The sequence below is a fragment of the Monodelphis domestica genome, chromosome 5 (genome assembly GCF_027887165.1).
Source record: "Monodelphis domestica isolate mMonDom1 chromosome 5, mMonDom1.pri, whole genome shotgun sequence".
Lineage (NCBI taxonomy): Eukaryota > Metazoa > Chordata > Mammalia > Didelphimorphia > Didelphidae > Monodelphis > Monodelphis domestica.
Genome location: NC_077231.1, coordinates 95,374,543 through 95,393,871, shown reverse-complemented (window position 1 = coordinate 95,393,871; position 19,329 = coordinate 95,374,543). Strand labels below are relative to the sequence as shown.

Below are 19,329 nucleotides of genomic sequence, written 5' to 3'. Positions count from 1 at the left end.
TCCTCCCTGCCTCGCTCAGACACCATATGGTCGAGTCTGAGAACGTCTGCTCCAAGTCCCTGGAAAGAAAGACTGGAACAGAAGAGAAGGATTGATGTTTCATTAGAATTTGGACACAGTGTTGTTGGCTGCCTTTTCTTTCAACAGTGTCCCTAATGACTGTGGCTGAATTAATGATCTTTACAGGTAGAAAGGTTGTCTGGCGTGGTGGACTGGATTTAAAGGAGCAGTACAGGGTAATAGAGCCCACAATGATGATAATAATAAGTAGCACTCACATAACACTTTAAAGTTTACTAAGGGCTTTAAACACATTTAATTTGGTATACACAACAACTTTGGGAGGCAGGTATTATTATTCCCCCCCCTTTTTTTTAATTAATTCATTTATTTAGAATATTTTCCATGGTTACATGGTTCATGTTCTTTCCCTCCCCCCTCCCAGAGCCAATGAGCAATTTCACAGGGTTTTACATGTATCATTGTTCAAAATCCATTTCCATATTATTAATATTTGCAATAGAGTGGTCATTTAAAGTCAAAACCCCAATTATATTCTCGTCAAACCATGTGATTGATCTCATGTTTTTCTTCTGCATTTATTTTTTATTTTTTTTAAACCCTTACCTTCCATCGTGGAATCAATACTGCCCGAGGAAAAGAGGGAGGAAGGAAAGAAGGCAGGAAGGAAGGCAGGCAGGAAGGAAGGCAGGCAGGAAGGAAGGCAGGCAGGAAGGAAGGAAGGAAGGAAGGAAGGAAGGAAGGAAGGAAGGAAGGAAGGAAGGAAGGAAGGAAGGAAAGAAAGGAAAGAAAGAAAGAAAGAAAGAAAGAAAGAAAGAAAGAAAGAAGAAGAAAGAAAGAAAGAAAGAAAGAAAGAAAGAAAGAAAGAAAGAAAGAAAGAAAGAAAGAAAGAAAGAAAGGAAGGAAGGAAGGAAGGAAGGAAGGAAGGAAGAAGAAAGAAAGAAAGAAAGAAAGAAAGAAAGAAAGAAAGAAAGAAAGAAAGAAAGAAAGAAAGAAAGAAAGAAAGAAAGAAAGAAAGAAGGAAAAAGGGAGAGAGGGGAAAAAGAAGGAAAAGAAAAGAGAGTGAAGGAGGAAGAGAAAGGAAGGATGAATGGACTATTTGTTAAGTATTTACTATAAGGCAAGCATTGTGCTAAGTGTTCAAGATAACAAATAGAAATAGAAATATATAAAAGGATAAACAGACAGATAGACAGACAGGTAGATAAATGGATAGAGAGATGGACAGGCAGGCAGACAAATAGCCTGGATAAAATTGTAAGACTAAAATTAATATCCAATAACTCTAAGTATTATATTTTATAAGATTTATTACTAATCACTTGAAGCAACAGAAATAAAAAGTAAAAGTCTGAGTAAAGAGAGGTTTTCCCAGTCTCATTTGGGCAAAAAGAGCATGGGATAGGCTTCCACACAAATTTTATCTCCAAAATGTAAGGATATTACATGAGAACAAAAGTGGGATGCTGGGAATTAGAGTCCTGGGGAGGAGATTGTAATTACACAGATTGGATATATAGACAAACAGACAGACTGAAGGGTTAAAGTAAATTTTTAGTAAGTCTTCCCTGTTGTATATCATAGGCCTCATATTTACCAGCAGAGACTGGGATTGCTTTGAACTTTGGCCAGAGTTCTCAGCAGCTTCTCAAGGTCTCTAACTGGAAAATAAACATACTTCTTTGAGATTAACCCTTGTCCCACAGAATGTGCTGTCTTCATGACTCTTGATTAAATTTTGAGACATGTTTTGCCTGGCTGCTTCTGGGGGCTCTAGATCTTGGTTGGGTTGCGGGACCCTTGAAGAAGCAATGATGTAAACTACAGTTGGCAAAATGCCTTCTTTATTTTAAGGTCAATAAGACCCCATTTCTGGAAAGTAGACTTCAAAATTTCACCTATGGAAAGGATGCTTTGCCCGGGGCTTTCCTAAATGGGACCCTGAAATGCTAAACAAAGGGACTTCCCAGCTAAGAATATTCAGGTGTTGGAGTATCCCCCATTTGGTGATGCATCTTTCTTTTCTATCTCTTTTATTATTGCTGGTGTTATTCTTATCTATATGTATTCATTTGTGTTTTCTATTGTGAGCTAAATTGCTGGATCTTTGCAAAATAATAATAAACCTATTTCTTTTTATTTTTTTACTTTAAAATGCTGTGGAGAAATGGGTCTTATTGTAGGAGCAAATCTTGAAACACAAATAGTTAAGTTAAGCAGCTACATACATAACACTTTAACATTACGAGAGAGAGAGAGAGAGAGAGAGAGAGAGAGAGAGAGAGAGAGAGAGAGAGAGAGAGAGAGAGAGAGAGAGAGAGAGAGAGAGAGAGAGAGAGAGAGAGAGAGAGAGAGAGAGAGAGATCCTATCTCTGCTCTGGAGAAACTGACACTCTTATTAGGGGAGAGAAGCCATAGAAGAGGGTTTTGCTGCAGCATGGATGGAAAGGTCCAGAGATCCTAAACATGTAGACAGATAAACTCAAAGTCTTTCTTGCTGTGTGACTCTGGGAAAGTCATATCATTACTCTGAGTCCTTCATGGCTTCTCTGTACTATTCAATCCAGTGATGATGGGCTCCTTATTTTTCTACCAAGACCCTCCATCTCTCTGTTCCAAGCATTTTCTCTGGTTATCCTCCACACCTGGGATGCTCTCACTCCTCATCCCCACCTCCTGACTTCCATAAGTCCCACCTAAAATCCTATCTTCTATGAGAGACTTTTCCCAATCCCCCTTCATGCTGTTGAATATCTCTGGGAGATATGCTACTGATCTCCAACTATCAATGCTATTATCTCCCTCTATTGATTATTTACTATCTATCTTGCAACTATTTTGTTTGTACAGAGTTGTTTGAATGCCATCTCCCCCGTGTGACTGTATGCTCCTTCACTGCAGAGACCATTTTTTTGCCTTTTTTTGCTACTGTTTCTCCAGGGCTTAGTAGACTGCCTGGTATATATTGACTGAAAGGGGATCACAGTACCAGTAATATCTACTTCACTGAGTTATTATGAGAAAAGGTATGCCTAAAGGAGTCTGAGGTTCTTCACTGGCCAAAATACAGGGATATAGGGCACCTAGGCTGCACAGTGAATAGTGTGCCAGGCCTGGAATCAGGACGATTCATCTTCCTAAGTTTAAATCAGACCTCAGACAGTTACTGGCTGCAAGTCCCTAGCCAGTCCCTTCACCCTGTTTTCCTCAGTTTCCTCACCTGTCAAATGAGCTGGAGAAGGAAACAGCAAACCACTCAGTATTTTTGCCAAGAAAACCCCAAATAGGGTCAAGAAGAGTAGAAACAACTGAACAACAACATAGCACCACAGCCTAATATTTTGATGCTGTTGGCTTCTTCAACCGACAAGAGAGAAAATAAACACACCAATGGGGGCTCGAAAGCTCTTTTGTGTGTGTGTGTGTATGTTTTCCCAGAATATTCTGCCCATTGCTCCATGTAAAATGCTATATAGCATACATTATTGCCATGAGTCAATGATGGACAGGCCCTGAAATGCTAACAAGAAATTCACTTTTGTGTCTTTCAGCTCACAACCCCGACTTTTCCAGTGGTAGTTAAGATGGGACATGCTCATGCTGGGATGGGGAAGGTAAGAAATGCCAATCCGGCCAGTGAATTCTGCATCCTTAGCCTCTGCTCCTCATAGTTCTCTCCCTGGTCCTCCTTCTTTTCTAGATAACCCAGTGATAAATCAGAGGACTGAGGGTCTAGACCCTGACCCTGCCACACTGTACTGTGCGTGACTTTGAACAAAACATTTAATTTAACCTCTCTGTGGCTTCTCTGTAAAAACAAGGGGTTGGCTTCAATAGCCCCTTAAGGCCTTCTCTCTCACTAAATGCTATGGGATAGATATTTTATTTGAAAAAGATCTGGAGTTCTTAGGCCTGCTTTTTGCCTTATTTTTAGAGCCTTGGGGACCTGCACATAGTAAACACTTAATGAATGTTTTTTAATTAAATTAATCTAATACTTTCTTCATTCCATTCATTTCAAGGCCTATTAAGTCTCTCTAAATGTTTCTGGGTTCAACCACAAACAGCCTTGGGATTTTTTCCCATCTTACCTCACCTTTGAATACCAATTTTTGTTTAATTCCAATTTTTGTAAATGGTTATTTTTCCCCTATAAGTGCTAGGTCTGGGACTTCAAGTATGGTTCCAAAGCTTTGCTGCTCCTTACAGCACATTCTTTTTTTTTTTTAACCCTTACCATTTGTCTTAGAATTGATACTAAGTACCAGTTCCAAGGCAGAAGAATGGAAAGGGGCAGGCAATTGGGGTCAAGTGACTTGCCCAGGGTCACACAGATCCTCTTTCACTTATACTGAAGAGATTTCAACCACTGAGAAAATCACCAGAAATAAGAATATTGCTGGGTCTCTAAGAAGATCATAATTTGATAATTGGAAGGAACTGAAGGGACTCTCTAGTCTAGCTCATGTGAAAGGTTAGGAAACTAAAGCCTAGTGAGGTTAAAATTATTTATCCAAGTTTACACGTGTTAGAAGGGAGTCCTGACGATTGACTAGAAAGAGTCTGAAGGAACTCTAAAAACTTCCCTGTTGTTCTCCAAGATGGCAACATTTATCTTCTGTCCTTAGGCCACTAGAAACTTTGTTTCTGACAAAGTTTCTTTGGGCTTCTCATAATCTTTCTTGAACTGCCTTCTTAATGAGGTTTCTTTTTACAGTCTGGGTTTTAAGTTAGAGAGAGTGACCCGACTATACCCCTGAGAGAAAGGGATTATTTCAAAAGAAGCCAAATGGAATCAGAGCCAAAAGGAAGCATTAAAGATTTTTAAAGGTTCCTAATCAGCAGGAAGGCTGCCACAGAGAAGAGGCATTATGGATGGCCTGTGCCTCAGTTTCCTCATCTGGAAAATGATCTGGGGAAGGAAATGATAAACCATTCCAGTGCCTTTGCCAAGAAACAAAGTGGAGTTGAGAAGGAATACACCACAAGGGACTTGGGCAAAAAAGTGCACTGAATTCATTTCACTGAAGCTATTTCTTAAACTTCCATTTCAGTGTTAAACGCTGAGGTAGACCCTACAAGGGATATAATTATTAACCCCATTTACAGAAAAGAAACAAAGACAGAGAAATCCAAGTCAGAATTTGAATCAAACTCTCCTAATCTCCAGGCCAATGCTATAGCCTTCTCAGCTGGTACCCTATGTCTGCTTGCTTTCTCCCCCCCTTTCCCTTGCTCCCAGGGAAAGCTTCTGCTCAGTCATTTTTAGAATGTAAATTTATGGCACTATGCTTGTGTTTTCTCTGTGTGTGTGTCTCTTTCTCTGTCTCTGCCTCTATTGCTTTGTCTCTGTTTCTTTGCCTCTCTGTCTTTCTGTTTGTCTCCCTCCTTCTGTCTCTCCTTCTCTGTCTCTGTCCCTGTCTCTCTGTTTCTGTCTCACTGTCTCGCCCTCTCTCTCTGTCTCTGTCTCTCTTTCTGTCTGTTTCTCTCTGTGTGTCTCTGTCTCTCTCCTGCCCCCCTCTATCTTTTTCTCTCCCAGAGGTTTTCGCTGCTATTCTGAGCCTAATATGTCACTGTATAATGAAAGACTGGCTTTGGCTGGTAAAGGACAGAATGACTTCTAAGATCAGTTCACATCTAGATGAAATTCAGACTCAGAAACCAAATGTAGTGGATATTGCATGGAGGGAAGTCTTTCATTTAATCCTACTGTACAAGCAGCCCCCTACCTTGATGGGCAGCCCTGTAGGTTGGTCTCCCTCTGCCCATCCCTTAAAACAAGTCCCAAACCAGGAAACCCAAGGGAAGTGAGGTGATCATTAAGATTGCTAAATCTCTATAATTCCTCCTCTAGGAAAAATCTCATGGGCCAGTGGCTCCTTGTATTTCAGTTCGGTTTATGTCACGTTATAAGCATTTTTATTAGCCATTATCTCATTCAACCTTCATCAGAATCCGATAAAGCACATTGGGTACTTCCTCATAATCCCCAGAGGAATTGAGGCCTCTGGGGCCAAAGACGTGGGGACCTCAGAACTCACCTATTACAAGTACCTCATTTTGTACATGAGGAGAAACAGGTACAAAGGCAGTCCAGTAACTTACAAGGGCTCACAGCTAGTCAGTCACAAAGCCAGGGCTCAACAGAATACATTGTGGTTGATTGTAGAGACTTGAGTTTTAATCCTGGTTCCATATCTTACTGGCTGTGTGTGACCACAAGTAAGTCACCTAACTTTGGGGAGCCTAATCTGTAAAATGGGGACAATGGTGTCTACACTGCCTACTTAACAAGTAGTAGACATCAAATGAGATAATATATGTAAAATACTTTTCACAGCTCAAAAATTGTATAATTGGTTATTATTTGTAATTATATATATATATATATAATTTTTTAAACCCTCACCTACAGTCTTAGGCAATGGGGGTTAAGTGATTTGCCCAGGGTCATACAGCTAGAAAGTGTCTGAAGTCAAAGTGGAACCCAGGACCTTCTTTCTCGAAGCCTGTCTCTTGATCCACTGAGCAGTCTTTCTGCCCCGCCCCCCCTTTTTAAAGTTTTTTTTTGATGATTTTTTAAAATGAACAACCTTGTTTCCAAGCACATGGCTAGAACTTACTTAAGGAGTGCTGTCTCAATCCTGTCTCTCTCTTTTTCTCACCTTCAGCTATAGTTTAAGGGAATTGTCAATATGCAGTTTAAATTCTAAGGTAACAAGGTGGTGCTGGACTTAAAATAATAAAGACCTGAGTTCAAATGCTGACTCGGTCACTTCTGGTGTGATCCTCAACAAGTTACTTAACCTCTTCTGTCTTAGTTTCTTCATCTGTAAAATGGGAATAGCAATAGCATCTACCTCACAGGGTAATTGGGAGGATCAAAGAAGATAATATTCATAAAGCACTTTACAAACATTAAAGTGGTATATAAATAGTAGCTGTTATTATTATATTCCCCTAAATTAAGAGGCAGTGTGTTATAATGAAAAGTATACACATTCTGGGGCCAGAGGACCTGAATTCAAATCCTGCCTTTGATTTTTATTCCCTCTATGACCCTCATCTCTCTTAACATCAATGGCCATGAATGTTCTGTACTAAATGACCTCTGAGGTCTCTTTTATAATGCCACAAGCCCTTTAAGACAACTGGGAGTCATCCAAGGAAAGAAGGGATTTGATTTAATACATCGCTAGAATGGGGGAGACCTGAAAGATAAATAAGAAAAATCTACAAGAGAAATTGACAATGAGACCATTCCAACTGGAGACAAAGGACTCTAGTTCAAATCCTAGCTGTATTTCTTGCCATGTAACCTTGGGCAAATCAGTTTCCTAGGAAAAAGTACTAGACTGGAGTTCAAATCTAGCTTCTGTCACTACCTATATGTCTGGCTTTCGGCAAGTCCCTTTCCTCATCTGTGAAAAGAAGAGATCACTTTTGCCCAACTTGGATTTAATTAAAATCTTTTCAGAGACACTAACTGTGGGACCTTCTGTAAGTCACTTAACCTCTGTCTGCCTCAGTTTCTTCAACTAATAAATGGGGGCAATAATTGTACTTATCTCACAGAGTTACTGTATAGATAAAGTAAGATATATAAACATATTTGTATGCCTGGAAGTGTCCTATAAATACTATCTATTGTTATCATTATTAAAATTATTATTATATGGCATATAAGATCTTTTCCAATACTAGGTCTACAATCCATGCTCCCTTCTAAGTCTGTTTCCTCATTTAGAAAAACAACCTTTATTTTCTATCAGTATCAATTCTAAGATAGTAAAGTAGCAAGGGCTAAGCAGACAGGGTTAAGTGACTTGCCCAGGATCACATATTGAGGAAGTATCTGAGGCCAGATTTGAAGTCAAGTCCTAGAGACTCCCCGCTTGGCTGCTCCAATTTCCTCATCTTTAAATAAAAGGATTCAGCTGGATGATCTGCAAGGCCTTTCTTTTAGCCTGTGAACCAGCCTAACACCCACCCCCCCCACACACACACACACTTTTATAGTTGAGAAAGGCAGGTGATCTAATTTGCCCATGAAAGATATCTGGTTAATGAGAGAGAAGACTGACGTGAGAAGTTGAAGAAGTGATCAGCTCACAGACCAAAGGAAGCTCAGTTGTTTCCATTCAGGAGGACACCAAACACATCACCCTGAGAGGAAAACAAAGGCTGAGCCTGTTAAAGGAAATCCTCCTTGGGTTTTTCCCTTTTAACACAACATCTGCTTAAACCGAGGAATTTACCCTGGCAGGATATGCCCAAGTAAATGGGATAAGAAAAGGCAAGATGTTTCTTTGAATGAAAATACCATAGGGCTTAACCCCAGCCAGGATAACCATTACTTATGAACAGTAAGCTTATGCTTTAAGCTGTCTCAGGGACATCAGTTTAAAAAAAAATCCTTCCCATCTCCTATTCCACCTACTCCAGGAACACCCATTGGCTAGAGTGTTTGTCCTAAGAAGTAAGCTCCTAATTCAAAGTATGTGGGAAGAGCAGGAGGGCCTGAGTGCTTTGAAATCACCAGCTGAGTTTGGTTACCATCATTCAAATAAGGCATGTATAGACACCATCCCAGTTCCTGGAATTTGCCTATCATAATTATAGCTGATAAAGTTTACAAAATAGCTTGCCTTCTATATCTCATTTGATCTTCCTAAGAACCCTGAAGAAGGATTTTCAATGGATGCTAGCCCATTTTACAGGTTGGGAAACTGATGCTCTAGAAGTCCCTAGAATAATTTGCTGATACTTGCACAGTAGCAAGTGTGGAAGGAGAATGGAATCCCAGGACTGTCCTGACTCTCTGTGCATTCATTTTATAAAAAAAGAAAGTTGGATTTTACTTTTTGTAAACTTAGCCATTTCCAGGAAACACATTCAAAAACACACAAACATATAAAGAATGTTTAAAACCATTGATTACCATGAACCACAGGCTCCTATTATTTAGTTTGTTTCCAAGAATATATATAGATTTTAATGAGAGAGGAGCTAAATAAATCCTCCTGCTTATTTATATGTGTCCTGAATTTTTCCCTTGTGTATTTTTACAGATTGTTCCTATTATTGTTATTATTATTTAAGAACACTATGGCATAGTGACAATGGAGCTGACCTTAGGTTCAGGAAGATCTAAGTTGTATTTTATAGATAGGGAAACTGAGGCAGGGAGCAGCAAAGTGACTGGTGGCCACACAACCAGTAAGTATCTATGGCTGGATTGGAACTCAAATCTGCTTGACTCCACATTCAGAGCTCTTTTGTGTGGCCATGAGCAAGTCACTCGGGTTCTAAGTGGCCCCTTCACAGGCAACTCTTTAAAATTAAAACATATAGACAGGATACAGATATATTGGACTTTCCTCTACACCAATAAGATGACAGATCTAGTCCAAAAAAGCACTACAGTAGTCAAATCCTGGGTCATTTATCTAGTCTTTACTCTTCAACATTTCCTGCATCTTCCCATAGTCCTTTGTCATTCAAAATATCCCATTCCTTTCATAGACCACAATTTATTTCAACATTCCTCCACTGATGGGCACAGCTGAAATAATTGTAGGGTTTGGGGAATGGGATTGGATGTTAATTTGGGCCAGAATAAGAAGAGTAACCTGGTTTGGGAAGGCTACCCAAGCCCAGGGCAGGCAGAGTCAGACCCTGAGATAAAACACACATACAGAACCCTAGATTATAAATAACAGGTATTTAATATAATAAGGACAGGTTAGAAGGGATTTGGAAATACCTTATTCTAATAATAAATATCTACATCTCCCCAGATCTTGAGTCATTTCCCTACTCTATTCCTATACTCACTATATAACCCCAAAATTACTATACTTAACTAAGCTAATACTAACCCCCCTTCCCCTTTGATAATCTAAGGGAAAGGGTCTGTGTGCAAGTCTGACAGGGCCCAATGATGGTCTCACGATCAGCAGTTAGTTGTCACAAGAGCAGTACAGGAACTTAGCAGGTGTCAGAGGCCAACAGGTACAGGATAATGCAAACAGCAGGTAGGATGTTAAGAACAAGCAGTCAAATGCCACAGGGAAAAAACTAATTCTCCTCAGGTCCACCTAGAGGAAAAAGCCACAGCCTTAGGCTTAACTGACTCTCTCCAACAGCAGCTGCTCTACCCTAGAATTCCAGAACTCTGCACCTGGCTGTCAGTCTGCAAACTCACATACATTTAACTTTACCTATAACTGTTCCCCCCTTTGCACAAAGTCAAAATAGTGTTGGAAACACTATTTTGGTATTTGTGCACTAACAAACTGTAGCATCCCAAGCATATTCACATCTATGAATCATAAATGACTGTATGGCGACTGTGTCTCCAAGCATAAGGTTTTACCCATAAGGTTTGTGAAGGTAACCTTGACCTGATCACGCGGCCTGTTGCCTAAGACAAAAGCATTAACATGCTCGGAGCACTCTCCGGGGAAAGCATGGTTATAACCTACACGCCCAAAAGGTGTTCCCTCCACCATACCACCCAATCTTGATTGTCTAAGATATGTGATGTAATTGTTACGTAATTATAGGTATCTCTTTGCTTCCTCATCAATAAAAGCAAAGGCAACCCTTAGGATTTTCTCTCTTTTTAGGAAACTTCTTTCCCCATCTAGGATCTCCGATCTCTTCTCTCTGTCTCTTTCCTCTAAGCCTTCTCCTTCCCCAAGGGTGTAACCATCTCGGCCTGCATTCCCTATCTTAATCTCCTCATCCACCTCGTGTTCCTTTGTACTCATACTTTCCTATCAAAGGGAGTATCATAGGGGTTGCCTGCCTTATCCAACCACTGACTTGTCAGTGTCTTTCATTTCCACCCTGGTTCCTATCTCTCCTCGGGTCCCATTACAAAGGTGAGCCCCTTCCCTTGTGGGACCCTGCTGGTCAGGGAAGTCCATTAGGGACAACCCCACACAAACTTATATCCCATCTAAAATAAAATTCTTATAGAAAATAATAAACAGTCTACACTCACCAATCTTATCCTATCTAACACTACCTTATTCTAGGGATTTAAATCAAGAAAAGGAAAAGGGAAAAATTATACATTGAACAGTTACAAAGTTCAAAATTACAAAGCAAACATATGCAAAAACAACATAACCAAAACCATCAAAATAGAAATAGAAGTACAAAACTTCATGTAAAATATTAAAATAATAAAAATACTATTCTTATAAACTAACAGAAAAATTCTATTACTATTATAATGCATAAATCAAAAACTTAAAAATATTTTTTAAAAGTACAATTCATACAACATTGCATAAGCTTTTATAAAAAATAAACCAATCCATCAAACTTATTTATGCAAAATACATTCAAAAATAGATGAAAATTTAACTCAATCTTATTCTAACTTAAAACCTTATTACAACAAACTGAACTTTTACATAGAACTGTGTATCTAACTATCCTATATAAAAACTTAATTAGTATTGCATATTAACTATATACATAATTGTATATGTATAAATGACACATGCATGCAATATATACATATATGCCATATACCCAATATTTACATGTATGTTACATATATACTCTATAATACAATTTTAACCTTAACTATAATACACACTATATCTTTACATATTTGTATATGTAATATGTAATACATGTTGTTATGCATGTTGCAATGTATGTTGTAATATAATTTAGTACTCTAACTTATCAACCCTAAATTCTAATCTCTCTAACTACAGCCCTATCTTAAAAACTAGCCCTATCTACTTATACTATTACTATTCTAAACTATCTAAAATCCAAACTAAATAACTAACTATTCATTGTTAGTAACTATTTTATAACAAATTATAACATTGTTAGTAACTACCTATTCACTGATTCACTACTTGATCCAATATATCCTAATCATGTTGATGTTTTTATGTTATATTGTGTTATTTATGCTATGTTATGTTATGTTATGTTACTGTTGCATGCAATCTACCTACCAAAACTTCAGATTTTCCATCTTCTTATCTTGTTTGAAGAAATCTCTTCCTCTCCAAAATCCATGGCAGTAATATGTACTGTTCAATGCTTAATGAAAATATGCTATGTTACATTATACATTACCCAAATCCTTAGAAACTTTAGTCCATCAATCACTTGATCCTCTTCATTTAAAATTTTCTTTAAAATCTTTATCTGCTTATTAGTTAGAAGTCTTTCAGGCTTTGCACAATGTCCACCAATTTCCTAAATCCTCCTCTTCAACAGCAATCCTCTTCCATCCAAATGTCCTCTTCCATTGGGATGTCCTCTTCCACTTCCATTTTGAATAATATGGGTAGGAATATTTTGGTGCCACTCGGCCTTTGTGTGTTTGCCCCTTTCGATAGTATCCTTTGGCGAGAAGCCTAATAGGGAATCCCCTGCCTCAAAGGCCAGTAGCTCTTAGCTTGCCATCCAATACACTTTCATGGAATTCAGAATCGCCAAATGTTAGGGGTGGGGGTGGAGAACTCAGGAACCCTTTAGTGTAATCATACCTGAGAAAAAGAAATAGAATTCCCTTTACCCCACTGGTGTCAAACTCAAATAGAAAAGATCACAAGATCAGGCAGAAGGATCCCTGAAGGCTCCATATTGACTTAGAAGGTCACATATTACTATTATTACTATTATCCATGGTTTTTTTTGTATTTTTATTGATTTGTTCAGTATTTTCCATGTATATAAACAGATATAGATATAGATATAGATATAGATATATAGATATAGAGAGATGCCCCTTCCATTATATTTTTATCTGGTTTGGGCTGCACTTGGGCACATTTTGGACCAAAATATAGTCAGTGGGCTGAGAGTTTGACTCCTCTACTCCATTATCTAATTATTAGTCATACTTCCACTTAAAGATTTGCAAATGGCCAGATTGGTGGCTCAGTGGATAGAGAGCCAGGCCTGGAGATGGGAGGTCCAGGGTTCAAATATGACCTCAGACACTTCCCAGCTAGTGTGACCCTGGGCAAGTCACTTGACCCCCATTGCCTAGCCCTTACCACTCTTCTACCTTGGAGCCAATACACAGTATTGACTCCAAGACGGAAGGTAAGGGTTTAAAAAAAAATTTTTTTTTAAATATGACCTCAAATACTTCCCAGCCACGTGACCTAGCCAAGTGACAAGTCACTTAACTCCAGTTACCCAGCCCTTATCATTCTTCTGCCTTGGAACCAATACTTAGTATAGATTCTAAAATAGAAGGTAAGGGTCTTTTAAAAACCTTGCCAAGACAGTCTATTCCACTTTGAGATTTTTGTTGTTCAATCCTTTTCAATCATGTCCATCCCTCCTAGACCCCCATTTTGGGTTTTCTTGGCAAAGACACTGGAGTGGTTTGCCATTTCCTTCTCCAGTTTATTTTCCAGATGAGGAAACTGAGGCAAATAGGATTAAAGTGACTTGCTCAGGGTCCCACATCTCTGGTAAATGTCTGAAGGAAATCCCTGACCACCATAGGCAAATCAGAAAGGCAAACTAGACTGTAAAGAGGGAGAGGAAGGAGTGAATTCAGTTTTATAAAAGTTAAGATGAAGTTTAGAACTAGGACCCTGAAGAAGTCACTCTTGTTGGGGCATAGGGAAGGAAGGGTGGGATCATAAGAGAAGGACTTGAAGAGATGAAGATTGGAAACTCCAAGAAGCTTCCTAAAGAATATTGGTGATGGCTGGCTCTGGGCCTTGGAAAGAAGGTTAGTTAAGTTCCTGTATCTCATAGAGTCATAAACCGTTAGAGTGGGAGGAGTCTTTGAACAGGGAGTGGCTAAGTGGGCGGGGCCTTGGATTAGAGAATCCAAAGGGGAGGGGCCTTAGAACTGGGAGAGTCAGAGTTGGGAGGGGGCTACAGGTAAAAGAACTGAGATCCCGACACTGTAAGTGACTTACTGAAGGTTCAGAGCTTCAAAAAGAGAACACAGGCTTCCTCATTCCCAGCCTGTTGCTTTTGACCCATCCCTACCCACTGCTGCCTAGGCCTTACTCAGCTATCCCTTCCTGCCTTGATTTTGTAGCAATGTCAGAAGTGGAAACAATGGATTTTCTGTGACTTTTTGATCAAGCAAACAGAATTGTAAAAATGATCAGGGATGTGTGGTTTGTGGGCCTGTGATGACTGTCCCCTCATGCTCCCATATGGAGCCCCAAGGTCCTGGTCATCACATGGTGCCTGTCCTATGGGAGTTTCCAGTCTTGCCCTCTGTTCCAAGCTTGCTGTCTCTCCCCTTAGTCAGTTTAGGGAAGCCTCAGGCACTAATGGCCAAAAGAAAATGCATCTGGGTGTGGACTCTGGTCTCCTGGATTTTCCTGGGGTGACTAGCTATGGGTCACCACGGCCCTGAGGAGCCGCTGAAGGGTTGGGAGGCTCAGAGGTCCTTAGGCAAAGCTGCCCTGACTGCCCTCCCTCTCTTCCATTCCATTCTCTTCCCTTCCCTTGCTCCCTCAGTCTCATGGGTCCACTGGACCCCGAAAAACATGCGGTCAGAAGCCCCAGGGAGCTGAGGGGCTGAGCCACAATCATGGTGGCCAGGGCCCTGATTTATTACCAGGAAGAACTAAGGAAAGGAACTGAAGAGATAAGCAGGGTCATTAGACAATTCCCTCAGGATAGCCTAGTAGGAACCTCCTGCTTCCCATCCACCTCCCACAGGCTCCCAAAGGCAGACAGCATATGACCCTAATGGCCAAGCTGGGGACACGCTGGCGTGTAGGAGGGGTGGGAGAGGAACTGTGATAGCTGGAGTCCAAAGGGAATGGCACTGACCTGATGAAGTAAGTGGTCAGAGTGATTTTCCTTGAGCCGAGCAGGGAATTTTATTTTTATTTATTTTAAATATAACTCTTTCCTCCCACCACCTCTCCCCTTCTCCCCACCCCCCCAAACAAAACAAAACAAAAAACAGAGCTCCTATTCATCTTATGAAGAGGAGAAAAAAATCACACACTCAAACACACACAACTGAGTGGTCCATGGTTACAAGGAATTTCCAGCCCAGGTCTACATCTTCTTAGCAGCTTATGGTCTTAGAGAATTGCCTAGAGAGTTAAGTGACTTACCCAGGGTCACACAGCAAGCTCGTGTCCTGGTGGGACTTAAACGAAGGTCTTCCTGATACTGACTACTGCCTTCTGCCCTTTACACCAGGCTAGCATTGTGATGATAATGAGGACAATGGTCCAGAGCTGTGATTTTCTCTGCACAGGGGATTCTTGTTGCATAAAGTCCCTCCGTTCACACAGATGGGTAACTTAGCTGTAACTGAAAGCCTTAAAGAATGGCTGGGGTCTTGAGTTTAGATGACTTGCCCAACATCACGAGGCTGACATGCATTGAAGTCAGCTCTCCCAACTGCCTCTCTTATACTAAATATACGATATATCTATATTATTATAATATATGTGTGTGAGATATATTGTATATATAATAATATACAATAAAATGTATAAGATTGAAGCAAAGCAAACACGAGAGGTCTAAAGTTGGGGTAGGGGCATGAAGAATCACGGCTGACCTGAGGGAATCTGTGAAGGCTTTCTGGAGGAAGTGGCTTAGGAGTAGGGTATTTTCTTTCCTGTTATCTTTCCTCCATAACAAATTTTTTTCCCCCTCCTGTTCCTACCAATAGAAAACCTCTCCCTTCAAAGTCATGTTCACCTATGACCTGATGCCTCTTTAATACCCCCTAGTGGATGGTGATCTCACTCTCTCACCAAACCCCAGAGAGGATTTTGCTGTTAATTCTTTCAGGAGAGGCAGAGTTCAGTAAGTAGATCCCGTGCTGGGCTTGGAATCAGGAAGATGAGTTCAAATCCCACCCGGACATTTCCTAGAGAGAGAATACAACCTAGGAACGTCCCTTCACCTCCCTGCGACTCAGTTCCCTTATCTGTACAATTAGGAGATGGGATCAGATGACTGGTGAGGTCCCTTCCAACTGGAGACCTCCAATCCCAGGTTCCCCCATCTTTAAAATGAGAAGACTGTACTAACTGGCCTCTTGCTTCTAAGTCTCCTGGATCTAGGAATGGTGATCCTGCGACCTACCTCTTTGTTGCCTTTGAGCTCTAAGGCTAGGACTCTGGCCACTACCTACTCTCCTGCCCTTGGCAGCTGCCAACCTCATGGCCCCACCTCAGAGCCCCTGGGGGCCCCATGGGAGAGGAGCTCTGAGCCTTTGAAATGGCCCTTGTCTCCAAACTCGTGCCCTCCTGCGCTCCCTCCCTCCCCACTGAGGCTGTTTCCAAGGGTGAAACCCCAGCTGTGTGAATCCCTGCCAAGAGGTGGCTGGATGACCGGGGAGTGCCCCAGGCCCAGAGCCCAGAACTGCCCGTTCACTCAAAGAAGCTCTTTTCTCCCCTCCCAAGTTGGATCATGGGAAGGACAAGAGGGCCAGATCCAGAGAGCAAGAAAACAGTTCCTTTTAGGAGAGACGACTCTAAGTGTCTGTCTGTGTGTAAGTGTATAGATGTGTGTGCATGTATACATACACATATATATACACATTTGTGTATATAGGGGCAACTAGATGGCACAATGGATAGAGCATTAGGCTTGGAATTAGGAAGATTCATGTTCAAGAGTTCAAAGCCAGCCTCAGACACTTGCTAGTTGTGTGTCCCTGGGTAAGTCACTTTACCCTGTTGGTTTCAGTTTCCTTCTCTGATATATGAGCTGGAGAAAGAGATGGCAAACCATCCAATATCTTTGCCAAGAAAACCCCACATGGGGTCACAGAGAGTCATATATGACTGAAATTACCCAACAACATGTGTGTATACATATACGTAAGCATACAAATAATATGTAATTATATATATATATGTGTGTATATATATATATACATATATATATATATATATAATTTCAAGAGCCTCTAAATCTGTGCCCTTCTTCCCATTTCAATTCCATGATTATGACATGGGGATGGCACTGACCTGATGAAGCTGTCAGAGCGATTTTCCTTGAGCTGAGGAGAGAACTTTATTTTTATTTATTTTTAAATATAACTCTTTCCTCCCGCCGCCTCTCCCCTTCTCTTCACCCCCCAAAAAAACAACAAACAAAAACAAAAACAGAGCTCCTATTCATCTTATGAAGGAGAAAAAAATCATGCCCAGAGTTCTTTTTTTTTCAGGAAGGACTGTTTTGTCATCCTCCCCAGGGCCTGGGAAGAAAAATAGACTGTTCTCCAAGGAGGGTTTGGAAAATACTGCTGCTTTAAGGAGGCCAGAGAGAGGAGGCTCCATTCTCTCCTTTGGAGGGTGAAGGGACAAATATTATGTTTCAAGGAGCGGGAGGAAAAGACCAACTTTTCAGAAGCCACCATGGCCAAAAAAGGGGCCAGTCAGCCAGGGCTGAAGTCCAGGGACTGAGGCTAAAGTGTGCCCATCTCTGGGCTTCGTTTTCACCCCTTGCCCCCTTTCCAAGACCAACTGTCCTCTTGACCTGGGCTCTGGGGCAGACAGTTGCCCCAGTTATGGTCCAGACTTTTCTCAGCTCCCCTTTGTCCCTTCTACCACAAGTCTAAATGTGATCTGGCTCAGTTAAAGGACCTACAAGGTGGAGAGCCCTGAGACAGGTGCTGGGGAAGAAGCAAAGCTAAGGTAAGACTCCGTCCCTGCCCTCAAGGAGTTCCCAGTCTAGGTAAGAGATAAAATACCACAACACACTGGTCCAAAATGCAGTATTGCTTCCTCTAAGGCCTGCCTCCAAACCCACCTTCTGGAGAAGCTATTTGGGAGCTTCTCTCTCTCTCTCTCTCTCTCTCTCTCTCTCTCTCTCTCTCTCTCTCTCTCTCTCTCTCTCTCTCTCTCTCTTTTTTACCCCTTACTTTCTGTCTTGGAATCAACACTAAGTATCTGTTCTAACAGCTGGGCAATTGGGGTTAAGTGACTTATCCAGAGTCACATAGCTGAGAAGTATCTGAATCTAGATTTGAACTCAGGCCCTCCCAACTCCAGACCTGGCTCTTTATCCACTAAGCCACCTAACTGCCCCATAAAGAGAGGTTTTTGTTGCTGTTCAGTCACATCCAGTCTTTGTGACTCCTTTTGGGGTTTTCTTGGCAAAGATCTTGGAGTGGTTTGCTGTTTTCTTCTCTGATGCATTTGACAGATGAGGAAATTGAGGCAAACAGGGTGAAGTGGCCTGCTCAGAGTCACATGGCCAATAAGTGTCTGAGGCCAGATTTTCTTCCAGACTGCAGGTCTGGTACTCTGTGCACTACGGCACTTCCTAGCTGCTCTGGGGTCCCTCTCAGTGCTGTGCTGTCCCTCTGTTGAGTATCTTCAGTGTATCCTGAATATGTGCACACACACGCGCACACACACACACACACACACACACATATATGTGCATGTGTATAAGGATGGACACATTGTATTCTGTGTGTACAAACATCATACAAACACATGTGTGTGCACAGGCATATATGTGCAAATATGCATATACATGTCATGTCATCAGCTTCCAGATCTATCCCCTTTTCCCATTCTTACTCCCTAATTAGGGTTATTTTCTAAGTCTGTCTGGCAGGGCTACACTCAGCTCACCTTCGTTTTCTTTGTTCTAGAAGAGCTATCTGTGTATGAGAGTGTGTATTCTTAGTGGTCTCTCCCATTAGACCAGGAGCTCCTTGAGAGCAGACATAACTTTCCCCCTTTCTTTGTATCCCCAGCCCTTAGCACAGTGCCTGGCACACAGGAGGTGCTTAATAATTGCTTGTTGGTGTGACATGACCTAACAAATGCATTACAGATATGAAACCTGGAATTGTGTAGAAGTTGGGCTTAATGTCCTCCTCGTGAGGACAGGGACTCGTTCTCTTCTTGGGTTTGTATTCCAAATACCCACCACAATAGGTATGGTAGGCACAATGCAGGCTTCAAGCAGGTGCTAAATAAATGTGTGTTTAACTGAACTGAATGGGCTGAACTGAATCAAATTCAATCAAGTGGAAATGAATTGACTATGTAAAGCTCAGGGGAACCTGAGCTGGCAGGGAAGGCTTAGCTCTCCTTAGTGCTTCATACATTACTCCAATGGAACAATGGAGGGAGCAATGGTAAGATCTTCATTATTTCCACTGGAATGTAAATTCTTTGAGAACAGTGACTATCTTCCTTTTGTCTTTGTAACCCCTGTGCCTGGGAGGGTGTTCCACATGTAGGAAATACTCAACAATTCAAATCTGGCCTCAGACACTTCCTAGCTGTGTGATCCTGGGCAAGTCACTTAACTGCAATTGCCTAACTTGTCACTCTTCTG

The 19,329-nt window shown here is 41.1% G+C and overlaps 1 protein-coding gene across 2 annotated transcripts in view; it reads left to right on the top strand.

The window, feature by feature from the left end:
- Nucleotides 1-19,329, top strand: part of SYN3 (synapsin III) — a 511,134-nt gene that overhangs the window by 432,063 nt on the left and 59,742 nt on the right. For both annotated transcript variants that reach the window (XM_001366239.4, XM_056798821.1), the window contains one exon: nt 3,573-3,635. In XM_001366239.4, coding sequence (XP_001366276.1) covers nt 3,573-3,635 — 63 coding nt within the window. The remainder of the gene's footprint in view (nt 1-3,572; nt 3,636-19,329) is intronic.